This window comes from Humulus lupulus, chromosome 8 (assembly GCF_963169125.1).
Source record: "Humulus lupulus chromosome 8, drHumLupu1.1, whole genome shotgun sequence".
NCBI lineage: Eukaryota > Viridiplantae > Streptophyta > Magnoliopsida > Rosales > Cannabaceae > Humulus > Humulus lupulus.
Genome location: NC_084800.1, coordinates 78,220,966 through 78,240,283, shown reverse-complemented (window position 1 = coordinate 78,240,283; position 19,318 = coordinate 78,220,966). Strand labels below are relative to the sequence as shown.

The 19,318-nt window shown below is 36.7% G+C and overlaps 2 protein-coding genes across 3 annotated transcripts; both read right to left on the bottom strand.

Annotated features, from left to right (window-relative positions):
* Positions 1-2,601: 2,601 nt before the first annotated feature.
* Positions 2,602-6,464, bottom strand: LOC133795676 (uncharacterized). Its single transcript, XM_062233133.1, has 3 exons — positions 5,973-6,464; positions 3,175-3,532; positions 2,602-3,011 (listed from the first exon to the last, which is right to left on the bottom strand). The coding sequence occupies exons 1-3, from the start codon at positions 6,462-6,464 to the stop codon at positions 2,602-2,604; spliced, it is 1,260 nt and encodes a 419-aa protein (XP_062089117.1).
* Positions 6,465-7,442: 978 nt separating this feature from the next.
* On the bottom strand, positions 7,443-18,181 carry LOC133797895 (DEAD-box ATP-dependent RNA helicase FANCM). Of its 2 annotated transcripts, none has more exons than XM_062235994.1 (23): positions 17,985-18,181; positions 17,619-17,901; positions 16,949-17,092; positions 16,423-16,505; positions 16,216-16,330; positions 15,249-15,340; positions 15,064-15,118; positions 14,866-14,987; positions 14,668-14,781; positions 13,981-14,174; positions 13,383-13,513; positions 12,469-12,529; positions 12,287-12,357; positions 11,719-11,768; positions 11,491-11,656; positions 11,201-11,328; positions 10,776-11,111; positions 10,631-10,691; positions 9,626-10,264; positions 9,033-9,504; positions 8,709-8,765; positions 8,420-8,572; positions 7,443-8,260 (listed from the first exon to the last, which is right to left on the bottom strand). In XM_062235994.1, the coding sequence occupies exons 1-23, from the start codon at positions 18,021-18,023 to the stop codon at positions 7,678-7,680; spliced, it is 4,149 nt and encodes a 1,382-aa protein (XP_062091978.1). In that variant the 5' UTR covers positions 18,024-18,181; the 3' UTR covers positions 7,443-7,677. The 2 variants fall into 2 exon arrangements, with proteins under 2 accessions (XP_062091978.1, XP_062091979.1); XM_062235995.1 differs by having other exon boundaries at positions 8,709-8,763; positions 9,037-9,504.
* Between the last annotated feature and the right edge of the window lie 1,137 nt (positions 18,182-19,318).

Sequence of the window (19,318 nt, the reverse complement as noted above, 5' to 3'; positions counted from 1 at the left end):
CCAGAGCTGCTGCTGCAATTTTTTGCTTCAAACCTTTTGGTCTCCCAACCATCTAAGAGGACCAGTCATCATACTTAGTCGGCCAAATGTCTTCTCCCAGCCAAGAAGCTACCTTTAATCTAACTTGCTGAGAATATATACAATCAAAAAACAGATGAGCATGAGTCTACAGCTCCATATCACAGACCGGACACAATAAGGAATCAAGATTAATATGGCAATGAGTAAGTTTATCTCGAGTGAGAAGGTGACCAAGTATAGCTTGCCATAATATAAACCTGTGTTTTGGAATAGCAAGATTACACCAGAATACATTTGCAAAGTGAACCCTCTCCTTATTCAGCAGCTTATAATAGAGAAAACTCAGATTAAGCCTCATGTTCTTAACCACAGCCTCCAAATCACCAAAAGAAATGATAGATTTCATATTAACTAACTTTCTCCAATACCAGCTCACATCAGCCTTGGTATTATGCTCCCAAAAATTCTGCCCTTTGAGGTAAAGAGCATCCACCCATTTCACCCAGAGAATATCTTGCTTAGAGGAGAGAGCCCAAATATACTTGTCTAACAACACTTTATTCCATTTGGACCCTTCCTTAAACCCAATTCCTCCCAAGCTCTTTGGCAAACAGACCTGGTCCCAAGCAGTGAGATGCAATTTACTTCTATTGCTATTGATGTCATTAGACCCCCATAAAAACTTTCTGCAAAGTTGATCAATCTCACAAATGACACTCTTGGGAAGGAGAAATATGCTCATCCAGAATGATCTTATTCCCATTAACACTGAATGGATAAGCTGAGCTCGACCAGCGAAAGAAAGATGACGGCTAGACCATGAGTGAAGCCGAAGGTGAATCTTTTTAATGATTAATGCACATTCTCCAGCCTACCATTTAGTAGGGCGGAGAGGGATCCCAAGATATCTTAATGGAAATGAACCTTCAGAAAATTGAAGCCTAGCCAAAATACTCCTCGAATCCTCCTCTGTCATACCCCCAAAATAAACCTGAGATTTAGCCATATTGGCTGATAAATCAGATGCTAGACTAAAGGAAGTGAAGCACTCTTGGATAACTTGAACCGAACTAGGAGATCCCTTACAAAACAACACCAAGTCATCTATAAAGCAGAGGCTGACAAGCTTCAGTTTTTTACGGTTAAGATGGAATCTAAATTCCTTTCTCTGAGAAGCTTGAATAAGTAGACGAGTAAGGTATTCCATGACAAGCACAAACAGCAAGGGAGAGATAGGGTCCCCTTGCCTTAAACCTTTTCTACCAAGAAAACGCCCTTGTAATCTACAATTCATCAAAATAGAGTAAGAAGTGCCCTTCAAACAAATCATAATCCAACGAATAAATCGACTGGGAAAATAGTAGGCTCTCAAAATGTCCTCCAAAAATTGCCAATCTATGGTATCATACGCTTTGCTAAGATCAATCTTCATCACACATCTAGGGGAGATATTTTTCCTCTTGTAGCCTTTAATAATATCCTGGAAGATGAGAATATTGTGAGCCAACAATCTATCTTTGACAAAAGCTCCTTGATTTTGATTAATTAACAGAGGAAGAACCTTAGCCAGCCTAACACAGAGCATTTTCGAAATACACTTGTAAAGTGTATTACAACACGCTATAGGTCTATACTCCATAGCCTTAGTTAGAGTCTCAACTTTAGGAATAAGCGAGAGGGTTGTATTATTTATCACAGTTGGAAGCACACGATGATCAAAAAACCCCAAGATTGCAGCAGAAATTTCCTCTCCTAAGTATTTCCACATAACTTTAAAAAAACCCGAACCATATCCATCGAGACCCGGGCTTTTAATAGAGTTAATACTGAACATAGCAGCTTCCACATCCTTCTTGGTGAAAGGTTTCAGCAAGCTCAATTGCTGATCCAAAGACAAAATACCTCCATGAATAAAACACTCTTTTTGAATAGGAGCAGAGGCTGAACTATGACTGCCCATGATGCTACAAAATGATTCAAAAAATGAGACACTACATCCTCAAATTTATCATTAATCTGACCAGAATCATCTATAAAAGAGATTATACGGTTAGTAGACTTCCTCTATTTCAAACAAGCATGAAAATAGGCTGTGTTTTCATCACCAAACTTAAGCCAGTTAATTTTGCTTCTTTGTCTAAGATTGCTTTCATAGAATCTAAATTGGCCAGTAAAAACCTCAAAAGCAGTCCTTTCCTCCCTTTGAAGATCAGTTGAATGAGGGTCCTTTTGAAGCTTACATTGGGCAAATTGGTAGTGATCCTTAGCTATTGAATACTTGTGAACCACATCACCAATTTCCCTTCTGTTAAACTGGCGAAGGACAAGCTTAAGTCTAACCAATTTCCTCAGGATTCTCTCTAGACCGTGAGCATCAATCGGCTTAGACCAGCTCTGCAACACAATAGCCTTGAAACCAGTGTGTTCAGTCCACATATTGAAAAATCTTAATGGTTTAATTCATGTAGTCACTGCTGTTATGGACTTAATAATGCAAAAACAGTGATCAGATAATACGTTCCAGTTGACACAGGCTTCAGATTGAGGGTATAAATCCATCCAAGCTTAATTTTTAAAGATTCAATCCAATTTGGAAAAAATTCTGGCCTCAGCAGCTTGTTTATTCGACCACGTATAATGGAAACCACTAGTGCGAAGTTCATCAACCATACCAAGAGCCCTCCACCTCTGAGCATCAGCCATTTCCATATCAGTAACAGCACGACCACCAAGACGATTATCAAAATCAAAAGCTGAATTAAAATCCCCAGCCAAAAGCCATGGTTTAACTGGAAAATACAGACCAGTCAAAGTTTGCCATAGCTGATATCTCTCCTCAACCGTATTCCTCCCATAAACAAAAGACAAACTGAACTCTTTACCCGATCCCAAATCTTTCACTCGAGAGTGAATAAACTGATCGCTTTCCTGCAACACCTCAACTAACACAATTTTAGACTGCCAAACCAGAAGAAGCCTTCCTTCACTAGCTGGACCAGTGTAAAAATTTCAGCCAACAAAATTATTTGTCATCATCTCCTCAATTTTATTACCCCGAAGCTTGGTTTCAAGAAACGCTCCTATACCAATTTTATTTAAACAACAAAAAGTACGAAGGGATCTCTGCTTCTCCCTTTTATTAAGGCCCCTGACATTCCAACCAAGTATGTTGCAATCCTCCATTGAAAATGTTTGTAGTAGATAATCTCAAATTCGTGACCTCCATTATCCTATCTTGCAAAGCACTATAAGTATTCTTCATCTGATTCTGAGAAGCAGGAGCCAAATGTTTAACACCCCCTACTCGTTTAGGAGTGAACCAACTTGAATCATGCCCATCTTTGGTAGCACACACCTCCTTAGCAATAACTTTCTGGGTATCTTTTGAGACTAACTCGCCATCAGTACCATTTGGAATTGAGACGAAATGGGGTTCAGTGGTGTTTCGATCAATCACTTCTCCGGCATGCTGAGTCCCAGTCTTCTCTTCTTTTTTCCTCCAAACAGCTCCCTGTTTTCGATTACAAAAAGCTTCAGAATGACCTAGAACTTTGCATCCTTTACACTGAGTAGAAAGCCATTCGAATTCCAGCAGTTGTTCCATCAACTGGCCTCTCTCATTCAAGAAATTAATTGTAATGCCCCGAATTCTTCGATATGGTTTAATGGCAGGAATAGTAGGTCGGGAGGGCCATACTTGTTTAATTATGCCATTAATTGATAATATGCATGTATATGTGAATTATATTATGATATGATGTTATATGCGGGCATGCGGGTCCACATTTGAATAATTATGTTATTTTGTTAATTTGGCCCATTGAGGGTGAATATGTGTATTTGGGTGCATAACTTGATTTGTGAATGAGATTCCATTATTATGGAGATATATTCGAGCTATTCAGCATGAGACGGTCTTATTTGATGGATTAGCGGTTTTATCATAACAGGGTCAATTTTGGGGTAATAGAAATGTTTATTTGATGATAAATTGGGAGTTATTGAGATCAGGGTGAAATTTTGGAAGTTTTGACTATAATGTTCCCGGGGGTATTTTTGGGACTCTGAGCACTAGGTTTTATTTGAGGTTACTTAAGCTTGAAGTAGCTGTCAGATAGAACATACGATTAGAAAACCTCTCGTTCTCCCTCGTTAGTTCATTTTTGCCACCCAAAGCATATTCGAAGAAATCTTGAGTTCTAAGAGTCAGAATTGAGCGAGGATCGAAGCATAGCGATCCTAGGAAAGATTAGAAGCTTCTTGACTAAAGGATTTGACGGAAAAAAACCCAATCAAAGGCAATCAAAGTTTAAAGTTTTGAGTTTTTAGAGTTTCTAAGCTTTGAATTGGACTTTGTGAATTGTTGAGTTTTCGGTTCGTTTGAACCTTGGGTTGTGAGGGTTTTGGAGCATGGGGAAGCTTGGGAACCTTTTTTTGATGATTGGGGGATGTTTAGGTATGATTTTGGAGGTTTTGAGAAGTTGAAAACACGTTTGGGAATGGCCCAGGGTTGGGGGCCGCGGCCCTGTTCTTGGGCGCCGTGGCCCTAGCTCGATGAAGAAGGAGGGGGTTCTGTTTGCGTTGGGCGTCGCGGCCCTTGGTGTTGGGCGCCGCAGCGCTTACCTCTGGAAATTCTGGGGCCCGCGGCCCAAGGTGCTAGGGCCGCAACCCTTGCCCAGTTTTCGCCCCATTTGCTCGTTTTGACCCCGGGAACCTAGTTTTAGGCCTCGGGAGTGTCCCTACTACTTGAATTAGTTTGGATTGATCTCTCGGAGGCTAGATATTGGTTTGAGAACCTTTGATTATCATGTTATTGATGGTATCCTACAATGTTTTATGATTAGGTAACCGCTAAAGGACTAAAAGCTAAACCGTTCCCAAGGGTCGTTCTTTTGTTCATTTAGCTCGAATCAGAGGTAAGAAAACTGCACCCCATATGTGACATGCATGGTTATTCTTGAGGCATGTTGATTGTGTAAATGTGGACATGAATTGATTACCAAATGCTTAGCAAATCTTGCTCACTTGTGCATGGTACTGACTTATTAGTCAGATTTGGCAAAGGTGTCAGAATCAACTGTGAAGTCGTGACTCATTAGTCAGGTTCGGCAGTGGTACTGGGCACTGGTCACATACAGCTGACTCATTAGTCAGGACGGCTTTAGCGTGTCTAACGCAAGCTAATAAAGATTAGATCTAATCGATATCTGCATTGAATGACTCAAAGAGCATTAATGTCGGACCGACCTCAAGTTCGATGAATACTATAAGCGCTTGTGTGACTTACCCATCAATCACTCATTTGATAAGTTAGAGACTTACCCATCAATCTCTCATTTGTTAAGGCTAGTGGCTTACCCAGCAGCCACTCTTCTGTTTAAATTAGTGACTTGCTTGTCAGTCGCTCAGTATGGTTTACCAGAACCTCAAGTGATATTCACTCATCTGTTTGAGAGCTACGAGCTATGTGTGATTATAATGATAATCATTTGATAATGTTTACATATAATACTATGTTTTCTTGCTGGGCTTTGGCTTATGGGTGCTATGTGGTGCAGGTAAAGGGAAAGAAAAGTTCACCCAGCCTTGAGTGGAGAGCTTAGGTGGTGATGTGTACATATGCGGCCGCTTGACCACCCCGGCCAAGGAGTTCTCAGAGGAACTAGGGGGTTTACCCTATTTTGCCGCTTAGGTCGGCGGGTTTGTAATTTTGGAACAGTAATGACCTTTTTGAGTTGTAAATAACTTGTAAATGTTCTTGTGGGCCCATGAATAGTTTTATGTATTAAATAAAACATATCATTTCCTTTTTGCTGATTTTCACCTTAGCCTGTTAATAACACTTAGAACACATTTTTAACCAAAGGACTCCGGTAGCGGGTCAACTTTCCGGTTCACCGTTCACCGTAACGGTTCTGGGGTAACCAGGGCGTTACATTAATGGTTTTCACCATTGATCTTTCTTTAGTAACTTTCTCAACTAACATAGGTTTACCAATGGTACTAACTAGGGCACTCAAACACTTAACACCCCAATATTGCAACCCAAGACCAGGCAATCTAACCCATATAGGAACGGATTTCACTAACCTCATCGTGTTTAGATCAGTAGGCCACGGCCTCAGGATTACTGGTTTCCTATCAAAATGGACGACTCCAGCTTCCAACACCATATCTTGAGTAGCTTCATCCCTAAATTTCACAAGAGTATAGCCGGCATTCATTCTAGCTATCCTTTCAATACCCAATTTTCCCCAAATTATGTTGATAAATCCTTCAAACACAGCAAAAGGGGGATTGGATCCAAGGACAATACAAACCACTGTTGAATTCCAGAATGATGTTTCAACTTCTATCTCCTCCATATCTACCTGAGCAATCAGCTTACCATCTCGTAATAATGGTTCCTCAAAATTCAGACGAGTTCCCCCTTGGTTCGGCATCACTGCCCGAAACTGGGACCATTATCTTTGGCCAAATTTTGAAAATCATTCTCATTATCAACCTTCTCACTCCATTTCGAACTAGACTCCTTAGTGCCAGGATTAACCTCACACGCAGCCAAAGAGAGGTTTTCCCCAACCTCAGGGAAATCTGCCATAGAATCCTTGAAGACCTCCTCCACAATAGCCGACGGTTCATCCTCAATACCAGTCAATCTCTCCTCACTAGAGACCTTGGCCGAAGGGGATTCAATCACATAAGAATGAACAACTGGCTTCTGATTCACTTTCTTGCGTCTCGCCATGGAGAGAACCAGAGAGAAAATCGCACGCCTAAATTGTAATAACTATATAAATATTTTTGTTTATCATTTTGTTTGAACTTTTTTCTTAAAAAAACGAGTTGAAATTACTTACAAGCCAAATTATAATAGCATTTTAGTTGAATTCAATTTTATAATAATATTAACATTTTTGTTTATTGTAATAGATGATAATGCTTAAATTGTTTGCATACATAAGTTAATCAATTGGATCATTTCTTTATGTCTTAATATGTTTCCTTATCCTTCAAATTGAGTAAACTCTTAAATGGTGTTTTGTTAGTAGACAACAATGCTATAACAAGAAGAGAAAAGTGAGGGTGTTAATAGAGATTGAGCGGTTGTCGTTGATGTAAAATTGTCAATATCTTAGGTTAAAAAAAACTTACATAAACTTAAATTAATGTTTCAATTTTTTGTCAATTAATTATTAAGATTTTATTGATATAGTTAATTAGCAATTACACATTTATAAAAAGTCACAAATTTGGTTGACATTGATTAGAATTTGGGATCATTTTTTATGTATTATTAGGTAATTACTGATTACATTATAGTCAATTAAAAAAAATTCGAAAAGAACTTTTATTTTTCATTTATAATTTTCTTAACATATTCTAAAATAGTACCAACAAAACCTTTTTAAGAAATTAATATATATATATATCATTAATCCCCAAAAAAAATAGCGTACTTATTAACTAAAAGAAGACCTATCATATACACTGTACAAGCCCTCATCTTACATAACTTACATTTACTTTACATATAAATTTGCCCCAACCTCTCTGCTCTACATTTGTGCATGAAACGCTTTTGTGAGGACAATAAGAAAGACCCCTTGGAAGTAAGAATTTACAAATAATCTCTGCACAAATCATCTAAACATATCATATTCCAAGATCAAACGTCGGCATACTGGGACTAGAGGGATTTTCTGGAGGTATATAAGGTGTAATAACCTCTCGTCTTTGTGACTCTGCTTTCTGCTTAAGCAGCAAAGTCGCCTGTGCTTCAACCTCGTCTAGATCAAGCCCCTCGTAGAATTCATCATCGCAGACCATTTCGTTATTTTTGTCATAGTATCGTGGAGCTTCACTTCCTCCAGCAGCTTCATACTGAAGCTCAAATTCTCGCTCCAAGTTCAGAGTCGGAATAGAACTACTTGATGGGCCATTAAAGCTTAATTTCCTTTTCCGGCCACCATAATCAATCTCAACACTAGAGGAAACACCAGTTGTACAAGGCACGGTTTCTGAGCTGGGACTCTTCATATGTATTTGTTTGGACTCTTTGCTGCTGTTCGTTGACAGATTTGCTGATTCAGTTGGAGGTGTCCGGAAAGAGCTGGAGGTCTCAATGGACCAACTCCCTGTTTCCCTTGTTCTGGTTGTCAGAGCAGTGGAATGAGAACTGTGAGTGGCAGAGCCAATTGGGAATCCCGGCATTGGTGATTGGCTGAGCAATGAACGCCTGTTGGGGGTGGTCCATTAGAGAAGAGAATTAAAATTTTAAAGAATTTCTTTATTGAAGTTGAGATGATTATGGAGGGCATCAAATATAAGGGCCATCTTCATGAGTAACTGCCCTTTGTCATGAAAGCAAGAAAAAGAGAGGGGAGAAGCTAAGGACCTGTATATTGCCATCATGTCAGTCCTACTGATTGCAGATTGAGTAGCCGTAAGTGTAGGACTTGTCCTGTCATCTATGAAACTATCATGTGAATTGTTATATTGGTCGTCATCCTCGTCCTCATCATCAGACATATCACTATCCACAGATACCCTATATCCAATATAAAACATATACTGAAACAATCAGCAAGAACATTTTTCACAAGAATAATTTCTGAAACTTTCTTTACACAATCACATGCTTCAAGAATGATCAAGATAGCACAGATATACAGAAAAAAACTTACTCAGCTTCCTCTTCGATGAAGTCTCTTATTGCGTTGTTAGCAGGCTTCTTCTTACCTGAAAGCATCAACAGGTAATGTTTGGGTTAATAATAGTTCATATAAATTGGTAGTTGGATAGTTTTGTGTTAGAAATTACATAACAATATTTTTTACAAGTGAACAAAGATAGAGGTGGTCTATTATGTTGGTCACATAGTGACATATGTGTGTGTGTGTGTGTGTGTGCTTGTGCGACAAAAACTGCATATTATGAAGCGTGCCCTACTCAAAACAAAAATGAAAAGTTAAAAATATCTAGCAGTATAATAAAATTTCCAAATATCTCTACCACTCTTATGCTGAGCAAACAATTTTTCAAGCCTTGCTCTTGGGTTAAAGGAACTATCTTGGCCTCTCCACAGATTCTCATTCTTTTCCTCATTTCCAACCTTACGCAGCCTTTTAAACTTGCGTGTCGGTTTTACACTTTCTGACTTGTCTGCAATACTGAGACACCAATCTTTGCTGCAGCTGCCACTTCTAGGGCTTGGCAGTGGACTGTAAGACTTGTCTAAAATTGGGGACATATGTGTACATCCTCTCATGCTGGCACTGTTGTCCTTATAAAGACTAGGGGTTTGAACTGCATTGTCAATAGGAAAAAAAGAGACATTTCTTCCACAGTTGTCGCTTTCCATATTGACTATTTTATTTTTCTCTGGATTTGAGGACTTAAATGGAATCTCATTATGTAATTGGGCAGGTGAGAGAAGGTTGGGACTAAGATACGCTTCTCCATCTTTACAATTTGACAATCCTGCAAAATTCACTTTTCAGGTTCATCTCAAAACTGAATTATAACAGTTCAATTCTAGGAAAAAATTTCATTAATCAACTTGATATAAACCTTGTGTATAAATATATATAGGAATACCAACCATTATTGTCAGTAGGAGACTCCGGAACAACACCACTTTTGATCATGTTAGTTAGCCGAGGGCTAAGTTCATTATCTCTGGAATCATTACTGTACTCGTCAGGGATTAGTGATGCCTTCATTTCAGCATCAGGTGTCTTGTTGAGATTATCTTCATCTTGCAGATTCCTACTAGGGGTGTGAGAAACTGTCTTAATGCCATCGAATGATTTCCCTTTCAAAGCATCAAAACCACTTAAAAAATAAGGACTTCCATACTTCATGCAAACTTTCTGAGGAATCATTACATCTTCTAAACCTCCAGCTTGCGCAGTTGTGTCCACCTTGTCCTCAACGTTTTTTAAATGGCACGAAACTCTATCTAAACTATGTAATGCTGTACTGCTTTCACTTGTATGATTCATATGTGAAACTCCTTTGGAAGTAAGTAAGGGGACAGAAAGAATTAAAATATTTCCAAAAGTGTCGACAGAAACAAAATCCGGACCAAAGAGACAGGAATGCCCATCAGGACTTTGGTGAGGAAGATCACACGCACTATGTCTCCCATTGGTTTCTATGGTCTGTGTAGGTGATGTTTCAGGCCTCAAAAAAGTTGCTTCCATATTATGTTGAGAAGGGTAATCCTCAGACTGCAAATCTGCACAAGATTTTGATGAATTAAATGAAGGAATAAAAAGAACTGTTTGGGTAATATTTTGCATACCATTCATCTCCAAACACTCGCATTGCAAAACGAACTAAAAATTAAAAAAAAAAAAAAAGAACTGCTTGGTTAGTATTTTGCATGATTATGAACTCTGGTTATAAAGGTCTATGAAACGCTAGTTTGGAAGCATGGGAGGCAGAGACTTAAAGCAGATGCTACTAAATAAAATTTCCTATAAATTTATATAAATATCATCCTGCACAGACCGCAGCATCTTCACTCAATAATTCCTTGATCCAACGAGCTACTTTATTTTTCCACACAAGCCTTTTTTAGATAAATCGAAAATAAGTCTACCTTCTTCATTATCATGTTCAACATTCTCCAATCCAAAACCCCTCTCAAAGCCGACTTCATCCTGAATGCATTAGTAAATCATATAAGCAAAGATATACAGTGCAAAAGAAGACAAAGAACTCAAGCTAACTAAATGAAATCTTACCTCCATCAGGGAACTTTTGCTGTCACTGGCAAAGGATAGTCCTTGCACTCGTTGCATTGCATCAATAAGCAGTCCGGTTTTAAAGGAGTGCATTACTTTATGAACTCTTGAGGGAAATGTCTGGAAGTGAGGAAATGCAATCAGAGAAGGTTTCCAAGTAATACCACCAGGAGGGTGGAAATACTTGTTAACTAAATTACTCTCAGCATCAGTTAGATTCTCTTTAAACAAAGGTGTCGTCATTGAGCCATCATCCTTTATTTTCTTTCCACTGCGAACAAATTTTTCAATTGAAATCTGAACGTAGTTGACTGTGGGTTTGTAAATATGGGGAACCTGCAATGTTCTTTAACATAATTAGTATGTCCAGAGGCAAAACTATGGTACAACCAAACACAGAGGCCACTTCTCTTAGAAGATCTTACCATCCTCGGACTGGGATGGAAATTGAAGCTATTCATCCCCCCATTTCGCATGTGTTTACCCACAGTCTTGCTATTTGCTTGTTTTCGCATGTAAGCTTTCAACTCTGTTCCTTCACATGCTAGAACTAGTGAAGCTTGTAAAGGAAAAATGGAGCTTATGCAATAAGAGGAAAAAAAATCTTAGGAGCAGGAAGTTTTCATGGCATGTTATGTTTGTGCTCTTTACCTATGTCTAATACACACAAAAATAAAAAAATAATTAAAAAAAAGGATCAATCAAAAAAGGATATCTACTCGTCCATCATGCTTACGCCCAGTTCTCCCCATTCGTTGAATCATTCTCAGTGGTGACACATTAGCATCAAAGCATATAACAAGATCAACTTCCATTATATCCAAGCCTTCTTCACCAATGGATGTGGCAACAATGACATTATATCCACCAGCCCGAAATTTCTGTGGAGAACTAAGTAAGCATGTGCAAGGTGGAGGAAAAAAAAAGAGAAGTGAACAGTTACCTCCAAAACAGCCTGTTGAACTTTTTGTGATTGGCCTTTCGATGATTTTCCTGTAGAAACATAATAAAATGTAATATCTCAATTAAAAAAAAGGCATACAATTGAAATTGCTGGCTATATTACTGCTAATGGCATATAAGAACTCAAATGAATATACATCAAAATATAGGTTATTCTTTGATGCAAGAGGCACTCAAAGAAAATGTTAGTACAGTAAAATATCATGACATTAAATTGTTTCAGTTGGTTGTATGGTAATAGTATTTCCAATGTCAATATGTTACATTCTAGAAGCAATATTCTATTACTTTGACATATTAAAAGGCATAGATGATTCAATTAGCAGAGGAAAGGTTTCTTTGAGCTCACTAAAGAGACGATCGCAAACTCTAGTTTTCTTGATGACTATTACAGATTCAATTACAGCTATAAAGAAGTAATTGAACATCAGATCTGAGTCTACAAACACACCCCCTCTCCCCAGCCTGTGGTGGGCCTGCTGCCAACTCCAATATGCAGAGTGAAAAAAAACATACCATATAATGAGTAGATGATAGAATGCCAATACCTGAACTTTGACCAATAAATTGGGTAGCTCTAACAATATTCCCTAGTTTGGCCAATGCATCCATTATATCCCTGTACCATCATTTGTATCATTAAACAAAAGATTTTTCGAATTTGAGGAAATTTATTAAACACAAGAATGTGTTAATAAAAAATATTGGTGTACACCATTATTTTCTCTACCTGACACTTCCCCTAAAATTTGAGAAGATAATAACCCTTGAGCTTTCCGGATCATTTTTTTCTGCATCCACCAAATATATATAATTATCCTACTTGCAGACAGACTGTAAATCCCAAATTTAATATCAACGATCAAATACAGATAAACATCAACATGTCATTAAATACGCTAATAAAATATAAAAAAAAAAGATCATCTTAACCAAGCTCCACAAGATTAATTGTGTTTCTTTTTTTTTTCTTTTACGGATTAAAAAAAAAGTTCAACCACAACATATAAGAAAATCTTTAGTCAATCTGAAACTAATCTAACATGTAAAAGCTACAAGTAAAATAATGACTAGAATCCATAAAAATAGAGATGACAATAATAAGAATGGTCAGATCACATACTTTAAAACCCAAATTTATTCCTCAAAAGCAAAAGATAAAGAAAATTTCATGCATATTCTGAAATTCATACAGCAGAAAAAAATAGAATGAGAGGATGACAATGACTATGAATAAGTTGGTAATTATAATGAACAAGGACAAAAAGAAACATTTTGAAGACGTTTAAAGGGACACAAAAGATTTCCATACAGTTCTAAATTCATCATCTTGAAAATTCGCAACCATCCCCCCCACCCCAAAAAAAAATCATAATAATAATAACTAAATTAATAATAAAATACGGACACCAACTGCCAGTTAGTTCGTATCACATGCACATGTTCTTATCGCAAAAAATGTGAAAGGAAAAGGTCATACGATTTGACATTCTTGTTCTCAACTTAGTATAAAGCAGTAGTCGAAACAAAAGCTGCACTGTTTCATGACTTGTGTAAATTAAAACCAGCTTTGCATGTCATGACATATACTCAATATACCACATAATTAATATTACATATCATATATGATAACATGCCACATACTGAAATGATCAAGCAGTACTTCTAACATTTTGGATAACTTGGGACTGGGAGCACCATGGGACAAGCTTTGCTGCATTATTAGCTTAGCTTTAAAAATATCTTCATTTCTACTCATATATCTGGCGAAAGACCTGAAATAGTTAAATGGGAACATGTTCTAAGGCAGTGATAAAAATTCAAAGGAAAAAGTTTAGATAGATAGGCTTCGATGTTATAAGACGGTGATAATCGATATATATTGACATTAGTACGTGAAAAATGCATGATACAGAGGCTAAACAGAACTTAATTTACAAACTTATACAACAATTAATGTAGAGGTCCAAATATGTCAAAACAATCTTCAGGCACACGCCATGTGCCCAAAAACAACATGACCACGTAGGGCTATTGTTACATGGAAAGTCAGCTGACGTACCAGTAATTCAAGATTTGTATATTCCTGGTATAATTGACATCCGTGAAAAAATAAAATTATTTTACTCCAAATACAGGCAGCCACAAAATATTTCTGGTTGAAGAAGTCACCATATCATAAATGAACATTGGATGTATAGGATTCACTTTACGAAAACGTTAAACATTACAAGGAACGCACCCTAGTTTGAGTTTTTCTTCAAGCATCTCATATGCTGGCCTTATTCCATGGCTTGAAAGTAGCTTTCGAATGTGGTATAAAGTGATAAGTAAACCAAAAAATCCTTCCATATCTCTAATCATAATTTCAGAAAGGTTTGGAGGAGGTGCTAGGCGAAAGTTCTCTCTCGAATTAAGTAAATCACATGGGCTCAACTGTCAAACAACCCAAAAGGAAGCACGTCAGAATTCAGAAGCGCAAAATATATAAACATATATGTATGTATTTATATTAGTTTAAAAGATAAACAAGAAAATGAAAGTAGAGCCCATTAAAAAGATTCTCGGTGTGTTGGGAAATCAAATTATGCTAATGTTTTTCACCAAATTCATCAAAACATACGTGGAGAAAATGTTATTAACATGATCAAGTTATGCATTAAGAGGTAGATGCTGAGACAGAAATATGCAAGACATTTGGTTCTACGATGAAGAATATATCATATCAGGTTACCCTAACATATAATCTAGTAACACACAGAGAACTCGAGTGCTGCATAATGTCACCATACAGTCTTAAAGTCTCTATTCTGAGACAGAAATATGCAAGACATTTGGTTCTACGATGAAGAATATATCATATCAGGTTACCCTAACATATAATCTAGTAACACACAGAGAACTCGAGTGCTGCATAATGTCACCATACAGTCTTAAAGTCTCTATTTGGGAGAACTCCTTTCTCACAAAGCCTGGCTACGTATGGACGTATAACTTCTGAAAGCTTATTATTGATCTCAACAGCATCCTGTCCCATGGCAACCTAGAAACATTCCAATAAAGTTATTGCAAAAATTTATTTATCCTGAAAAATACACCAATTAGAGAATCTGAACAACACACTTACCTGAATTAACTCTATCTTCCTGTTGTGAACGTATTTACTGACATCATGGTCACTTTCATTACGATATTCAAGTGTTGATATATGTAAGTTATCAATAATTTGCTGTATAGTCTGCTGCTTCGCTGAATGAACATTTAACTTACAATGTAAGATATATCATCTAACTTGACACCAACCAAGTGTATATCAGTTACTTACATCCAGGCGTTGCCGTCAATGCTAATATTCTAAGTTGCACGGGTACATTCATTAACTGCACATTTAGAATTATCCTTTTGTAAACAGACTCAACCCAATTACTTTATCCAGAAATGACATGCTGAAGACAGACAATAATAATAGAGAACAATTAAGAAAGATCAGAAAGAAACTGAATAGCTGACCTCTTGAACAGCAACACAATATGAAAATTTTCCCATTGCACGGTGAGCTTCATCAATCACCAAGCAAACCAAGTATTTGACCAAACAAGTGCCTGCAACAAACTACTTAATAAAAAATCCAGTAACAGAATGGCTCTAATTATTATATAAAAATAATAGGGCTAATGTTAAATCTTTACACCAAACTTAAATAGGGGGGAAATATTTTATTCCTTGAAAAATATTTTCATTAAAGTGCCAATAATATATGATCCATAACTCTGCTTAGAGATTCTTAAACATTTACAGTAGCTACTAGCATCAAATAGACACATGAAATATGACATTAGTATTCATATAATTACTTTTAGTCTAATAATGAATGAATTTGAAGTAAACAATGTTGTGATCAAAATGAATTACTTCAGATAGTAAACAACAATATTATGAACCAAATAATACAAATCTAGTATATGCAGACCCTCATAAAGGGTGAAAATGAATACAAAATAGACACTGTTTTGACAAGTTAAAATTTTGTGAATAGCAGAAATTATGACAACATTTAAATGATGAACAATTATTTCCATCACAGAAAAGTAGAAAACCCACAAAAATCATTTAGAATTAGGATTTGCTTATGTTCAGCATATTTTAATTTCTAGTAACAAGAATAAAAGTTTAATAGTTGTATAAGTGTGAAATAACCATTAACACTTTATTTTTATTTTTCAAAATATATACTACAAAGGTCAAAAATACAATTGAAATTACAGGTTCTTAGAACCTACAATCCAAACAACTAGACTTCTTTAGCGTTATGTAATGTATAACTCTTAAACTCGTGCATAAAGTTTATATCATGACCAATATATGCTGACAAATAATGTATATGCACTTGAAACATAGATTTCCATATTGAAAGTTATCGGTCTACAAATAAGAAGTCAGTGTATGTAAGAAATGAAATATTGTAGGATAAATTCACCAGATTGAATATCTTTCTCCAGCACTTGAGGAGTAACAAAGAATACTCGCTTAGATTTCCATAAGCATGCTCTATTTGTAGGACTTATCTGACCAGTCATATCAATTGTCCACTCCTGCAATCATTTAATCAGAATCTTTTAACATCTAAAGTATACCAAGAATACAAATTGTTAGTGAAAATCAGATTTGAATGAATCACTACTACCTGTGGAATTCCCACAATATTATGGCATGCTTCTATTTGCTGTGTGACAAGTGGCCGAGATGGAGCAGTAAAGACTATTTTTCCTGTCATGGGAAGACAAAGTATTACTGATTTCAAGAGTCTAAAAGATTAAGCTCATAAACTCCACTGGGATAGAATTAAGATATCTCATGTGAATTGTCAATAAATTAAATGCCCCGTGTGCTTGACAATCTAACATAAATAAATAAAATAATAAAAACAGTCATCAGCAGAAAGTAAAGTGTAAAGAAAAACAAGAGTGACCAAGAACTCAATTCCATGACTGGGCTGAATCAGAAAGTAACATAATTTGACACAAATTTTTAAATTGCAAGCTGAATCTTTCAAGCCCCTGTTCTAATCCAAAAAACACCTATAATTCTCCACTTGACCCACTCCAAGAGTGATACATCAACCAATTGGAAGTTTTCAAATACATGGTAAATTTATAAAATAAGATGACAGACACCTTAACTAATTAAGAAGCAGAACAAGATTATTTTACCATCTGGGAACCATCTGAAATAGTTATACATGACAACTGCAGCAATAAGAGTTTTCCCAAGTCCTGTAGGCAGTGCCACTAAGGTATTTGAAAATAGTGCTTTCTCTGTAATAGCAAGTTGATAATCACGCAGAGGAACGTTTACTGCGTTAAAGAAAAAGAAAAAGCTCATAATTAGCAAGTTGAAAAGCAACCAAGGAGAGCAAAACAAGAGAAAAAGGAAAAATATTCTATGGGGACTAGTATCAGTATTGCCCGATGATAAACTCAAACTAAATTAACTTCCTGAAAATTAATCTCGGGAAAACCATAGGAGCATGAACTAGAAAGAAAGAAAAAAATGGATCACACTGCCAAAAACGGAAAGATGTTATAAAATATTGCTGACCACTGATACAGCTATGGCAATACTAGATGACTTGATTGCAAAAACTACATTATAAAACCAGAAAAGTAGTTTTATCTCGATTCAACCTATTCCTTCTATCAAAAAGAAAAAAGTTTGAAAATGTACATAACAATCAAGAACAAAGAGCCAAACAAAAACATCAAAATGCTTAAGTAATTCCTCTCACCAACCCATTCGAATTCAATTGAGCGACTTAAAACACAGCCCACTATTTGAAAACTGAAACCCATGTAAACTTTCTTAAGTTATTGAGGATTAAACCTGGGTATATCCAAGTCTTGGCTGCTTCAGCATCAATCTGAACGTTGGGCAGTTTTTCATGCCCCGGTTCGACAACATTATGAATTTCCGGCTGAGGCTTCGATACTGGCTTCACCACAAACTTGTCGAGCGTGGATTGTCTAGAGCTAGAGGCCCCATTCCTTTTTTTGTTCTCAAAAGTATCGGGAGGAGGAGGATGAACGAACCCAGAAGACGTTGAGGGTAGATTCGAGGATGGAAAAGCCACGTCGATTTGTCTAACAGCCGCATCCCAATCAAATCCCTTCGCAAAAAAAAAAAACAGACGAATTCAAGAAGAGAAAAAGAGAAAGCGAAACAAGAGATGAAAGGGGAGAAGTTGATTACTTCATCATCATCGTCGTCTATGTGAATGATTGAGGTCATTGGGTTTGTGAAATTCTCGTATTGGGAGAGCTGATTCAAACCAAACGGCAACCCACAAACCCTCACTCGAAGAAGAAGAGTAAGAACAACTCAGAATAAGAAGAAGCAGGAATTGGCGGCAAACTTAGTGAGGCCATTTTGAAGTGCCCAACACGTTACTGAGCTTAAGCTTTGCCCAATATCCCCTACACAATTAATAATTGGGCTTTTCACATATGGAGCACAATTTTACGTAGAGGACATTTTATGTCTTTTTATACATTTTGTGAAAAAAAAAAATATGGCTTTTTTTATAAAAGTTATTTTATTTTTATTAAAATTCTTAAGTTATGAGTTTTTTCTCATATTTTGTATAAATTAGTGATTAAGCCATGATTTTGTTTTTATTTAAAAAAATTTAATTGGGAGATTAATTTTGTCATTTCAATTTTATTTTTTATATTTATTTATTATTTCAAAAAAAATTGTTATTTCTATAAAATTAATTTTTTATTTTTATTATATTATATAACTATTGTTGACGCAGTTATTCGCCAACAGGTAATTAAGAAAAGAAGAGAAAGGGATTAGTGCTTAGGTTGAACCGAAACAGATATATGATCTTAGGAAAATGAAATGGTGACTCAAAGTACGTTTTTTAAGTGGTTCAAAGGTTAAAATCCTTCTACTCCACTAGTCAGTATTATTGCTATATACTGGGTATTTGATTACAGGGTATTTCTTACAATCGAGAATCCAACCTCCATTAACTCCCAAGGTCTCCATATTTATAGGAGAAGGCACCTGGGAGTTGGTAAGAAGGTCATCTTGTGACCTTCTTACCTATCATGTCGACTCCGTGACATTCATGATTAATTCCTAAACCTGACACATAAGTGTGGTCAAATCAATAGGTAAGGGGATAATGGGTCGCACAGCCCAAACCAGTCTTGGGAGTCTGAATACGCACGTTCCTGCTGCGTGTCCGAGAAGTCAGGGATATATCCAACACGTGATGTCTGATATATGCACGTTTACCTTGCGTAGTTGACTTTATAAGGGGTCACAGCCTCCAACTCCAGCTCGTATCACGAGCTGGATCTTCACTCGACCTGCGGCCTTCCGAGTCCAAACTCAATCCTTCGGCAATCTTGGCGAACCCTTAGGTTACCCCGAGCTAAGGAGATAGGACCTTACAATGGCAGCTCCGGTCCTGGGGATGTCTGCCTGGTAATCATGACTAGGTCGTACCTCAGCTCGCTAATCAGCCCGTGGGAAAATCAGGGCGTACAACTATTTTTATATTAAATTTTTAT

Excerpts from the sequence above, each read along its gene's own strand:
- LOC133795676 (XM_062233133.1), bottom strand. The coding sequence starts at position 6,464 with ATGCCGAACCAAGGGGGAACTCGTCTGAATTTTGAGGAACCATTATTA. Across the intron at positions 3,533-5,972 it reads TTACTAAAGAAAGATCAATG|GGAGCTGTTTGGAGGAAAAA; the intron begins GTGAAAACCATT and ends AATCGAAAACAG. Across the intron at positions 3,012-3,174 it reads GCAACATACTTGGTTGGAAT|CTAGTGAAGGAAGGCTTCTT; the intron begins GTCAGGGGCCTT and ends ACACTGGTCCAG.
- LOC133797895 (XM_062235994.1), bottom strand. The coding sequence starts at position 18,023 with ATGACCTCAATCATTCACATAGACGACGATGATGATGAA. Across the intron at positions 13,514-13,980 it reads GAAGAAAAACTCAAACTAGG|GTCTTTCGCCAGATATATGA; the intron begins GTGCGTTCCTTG and ends TAACTATTTCAG. Across the intron at positions 9,505-9,625 it reads GTCTCCTACTGACAATAATG|GATTGTCAAATTGTAAAGAT; the intron begins GTTGGTATTCCT and ends TGAATTTTGCAG.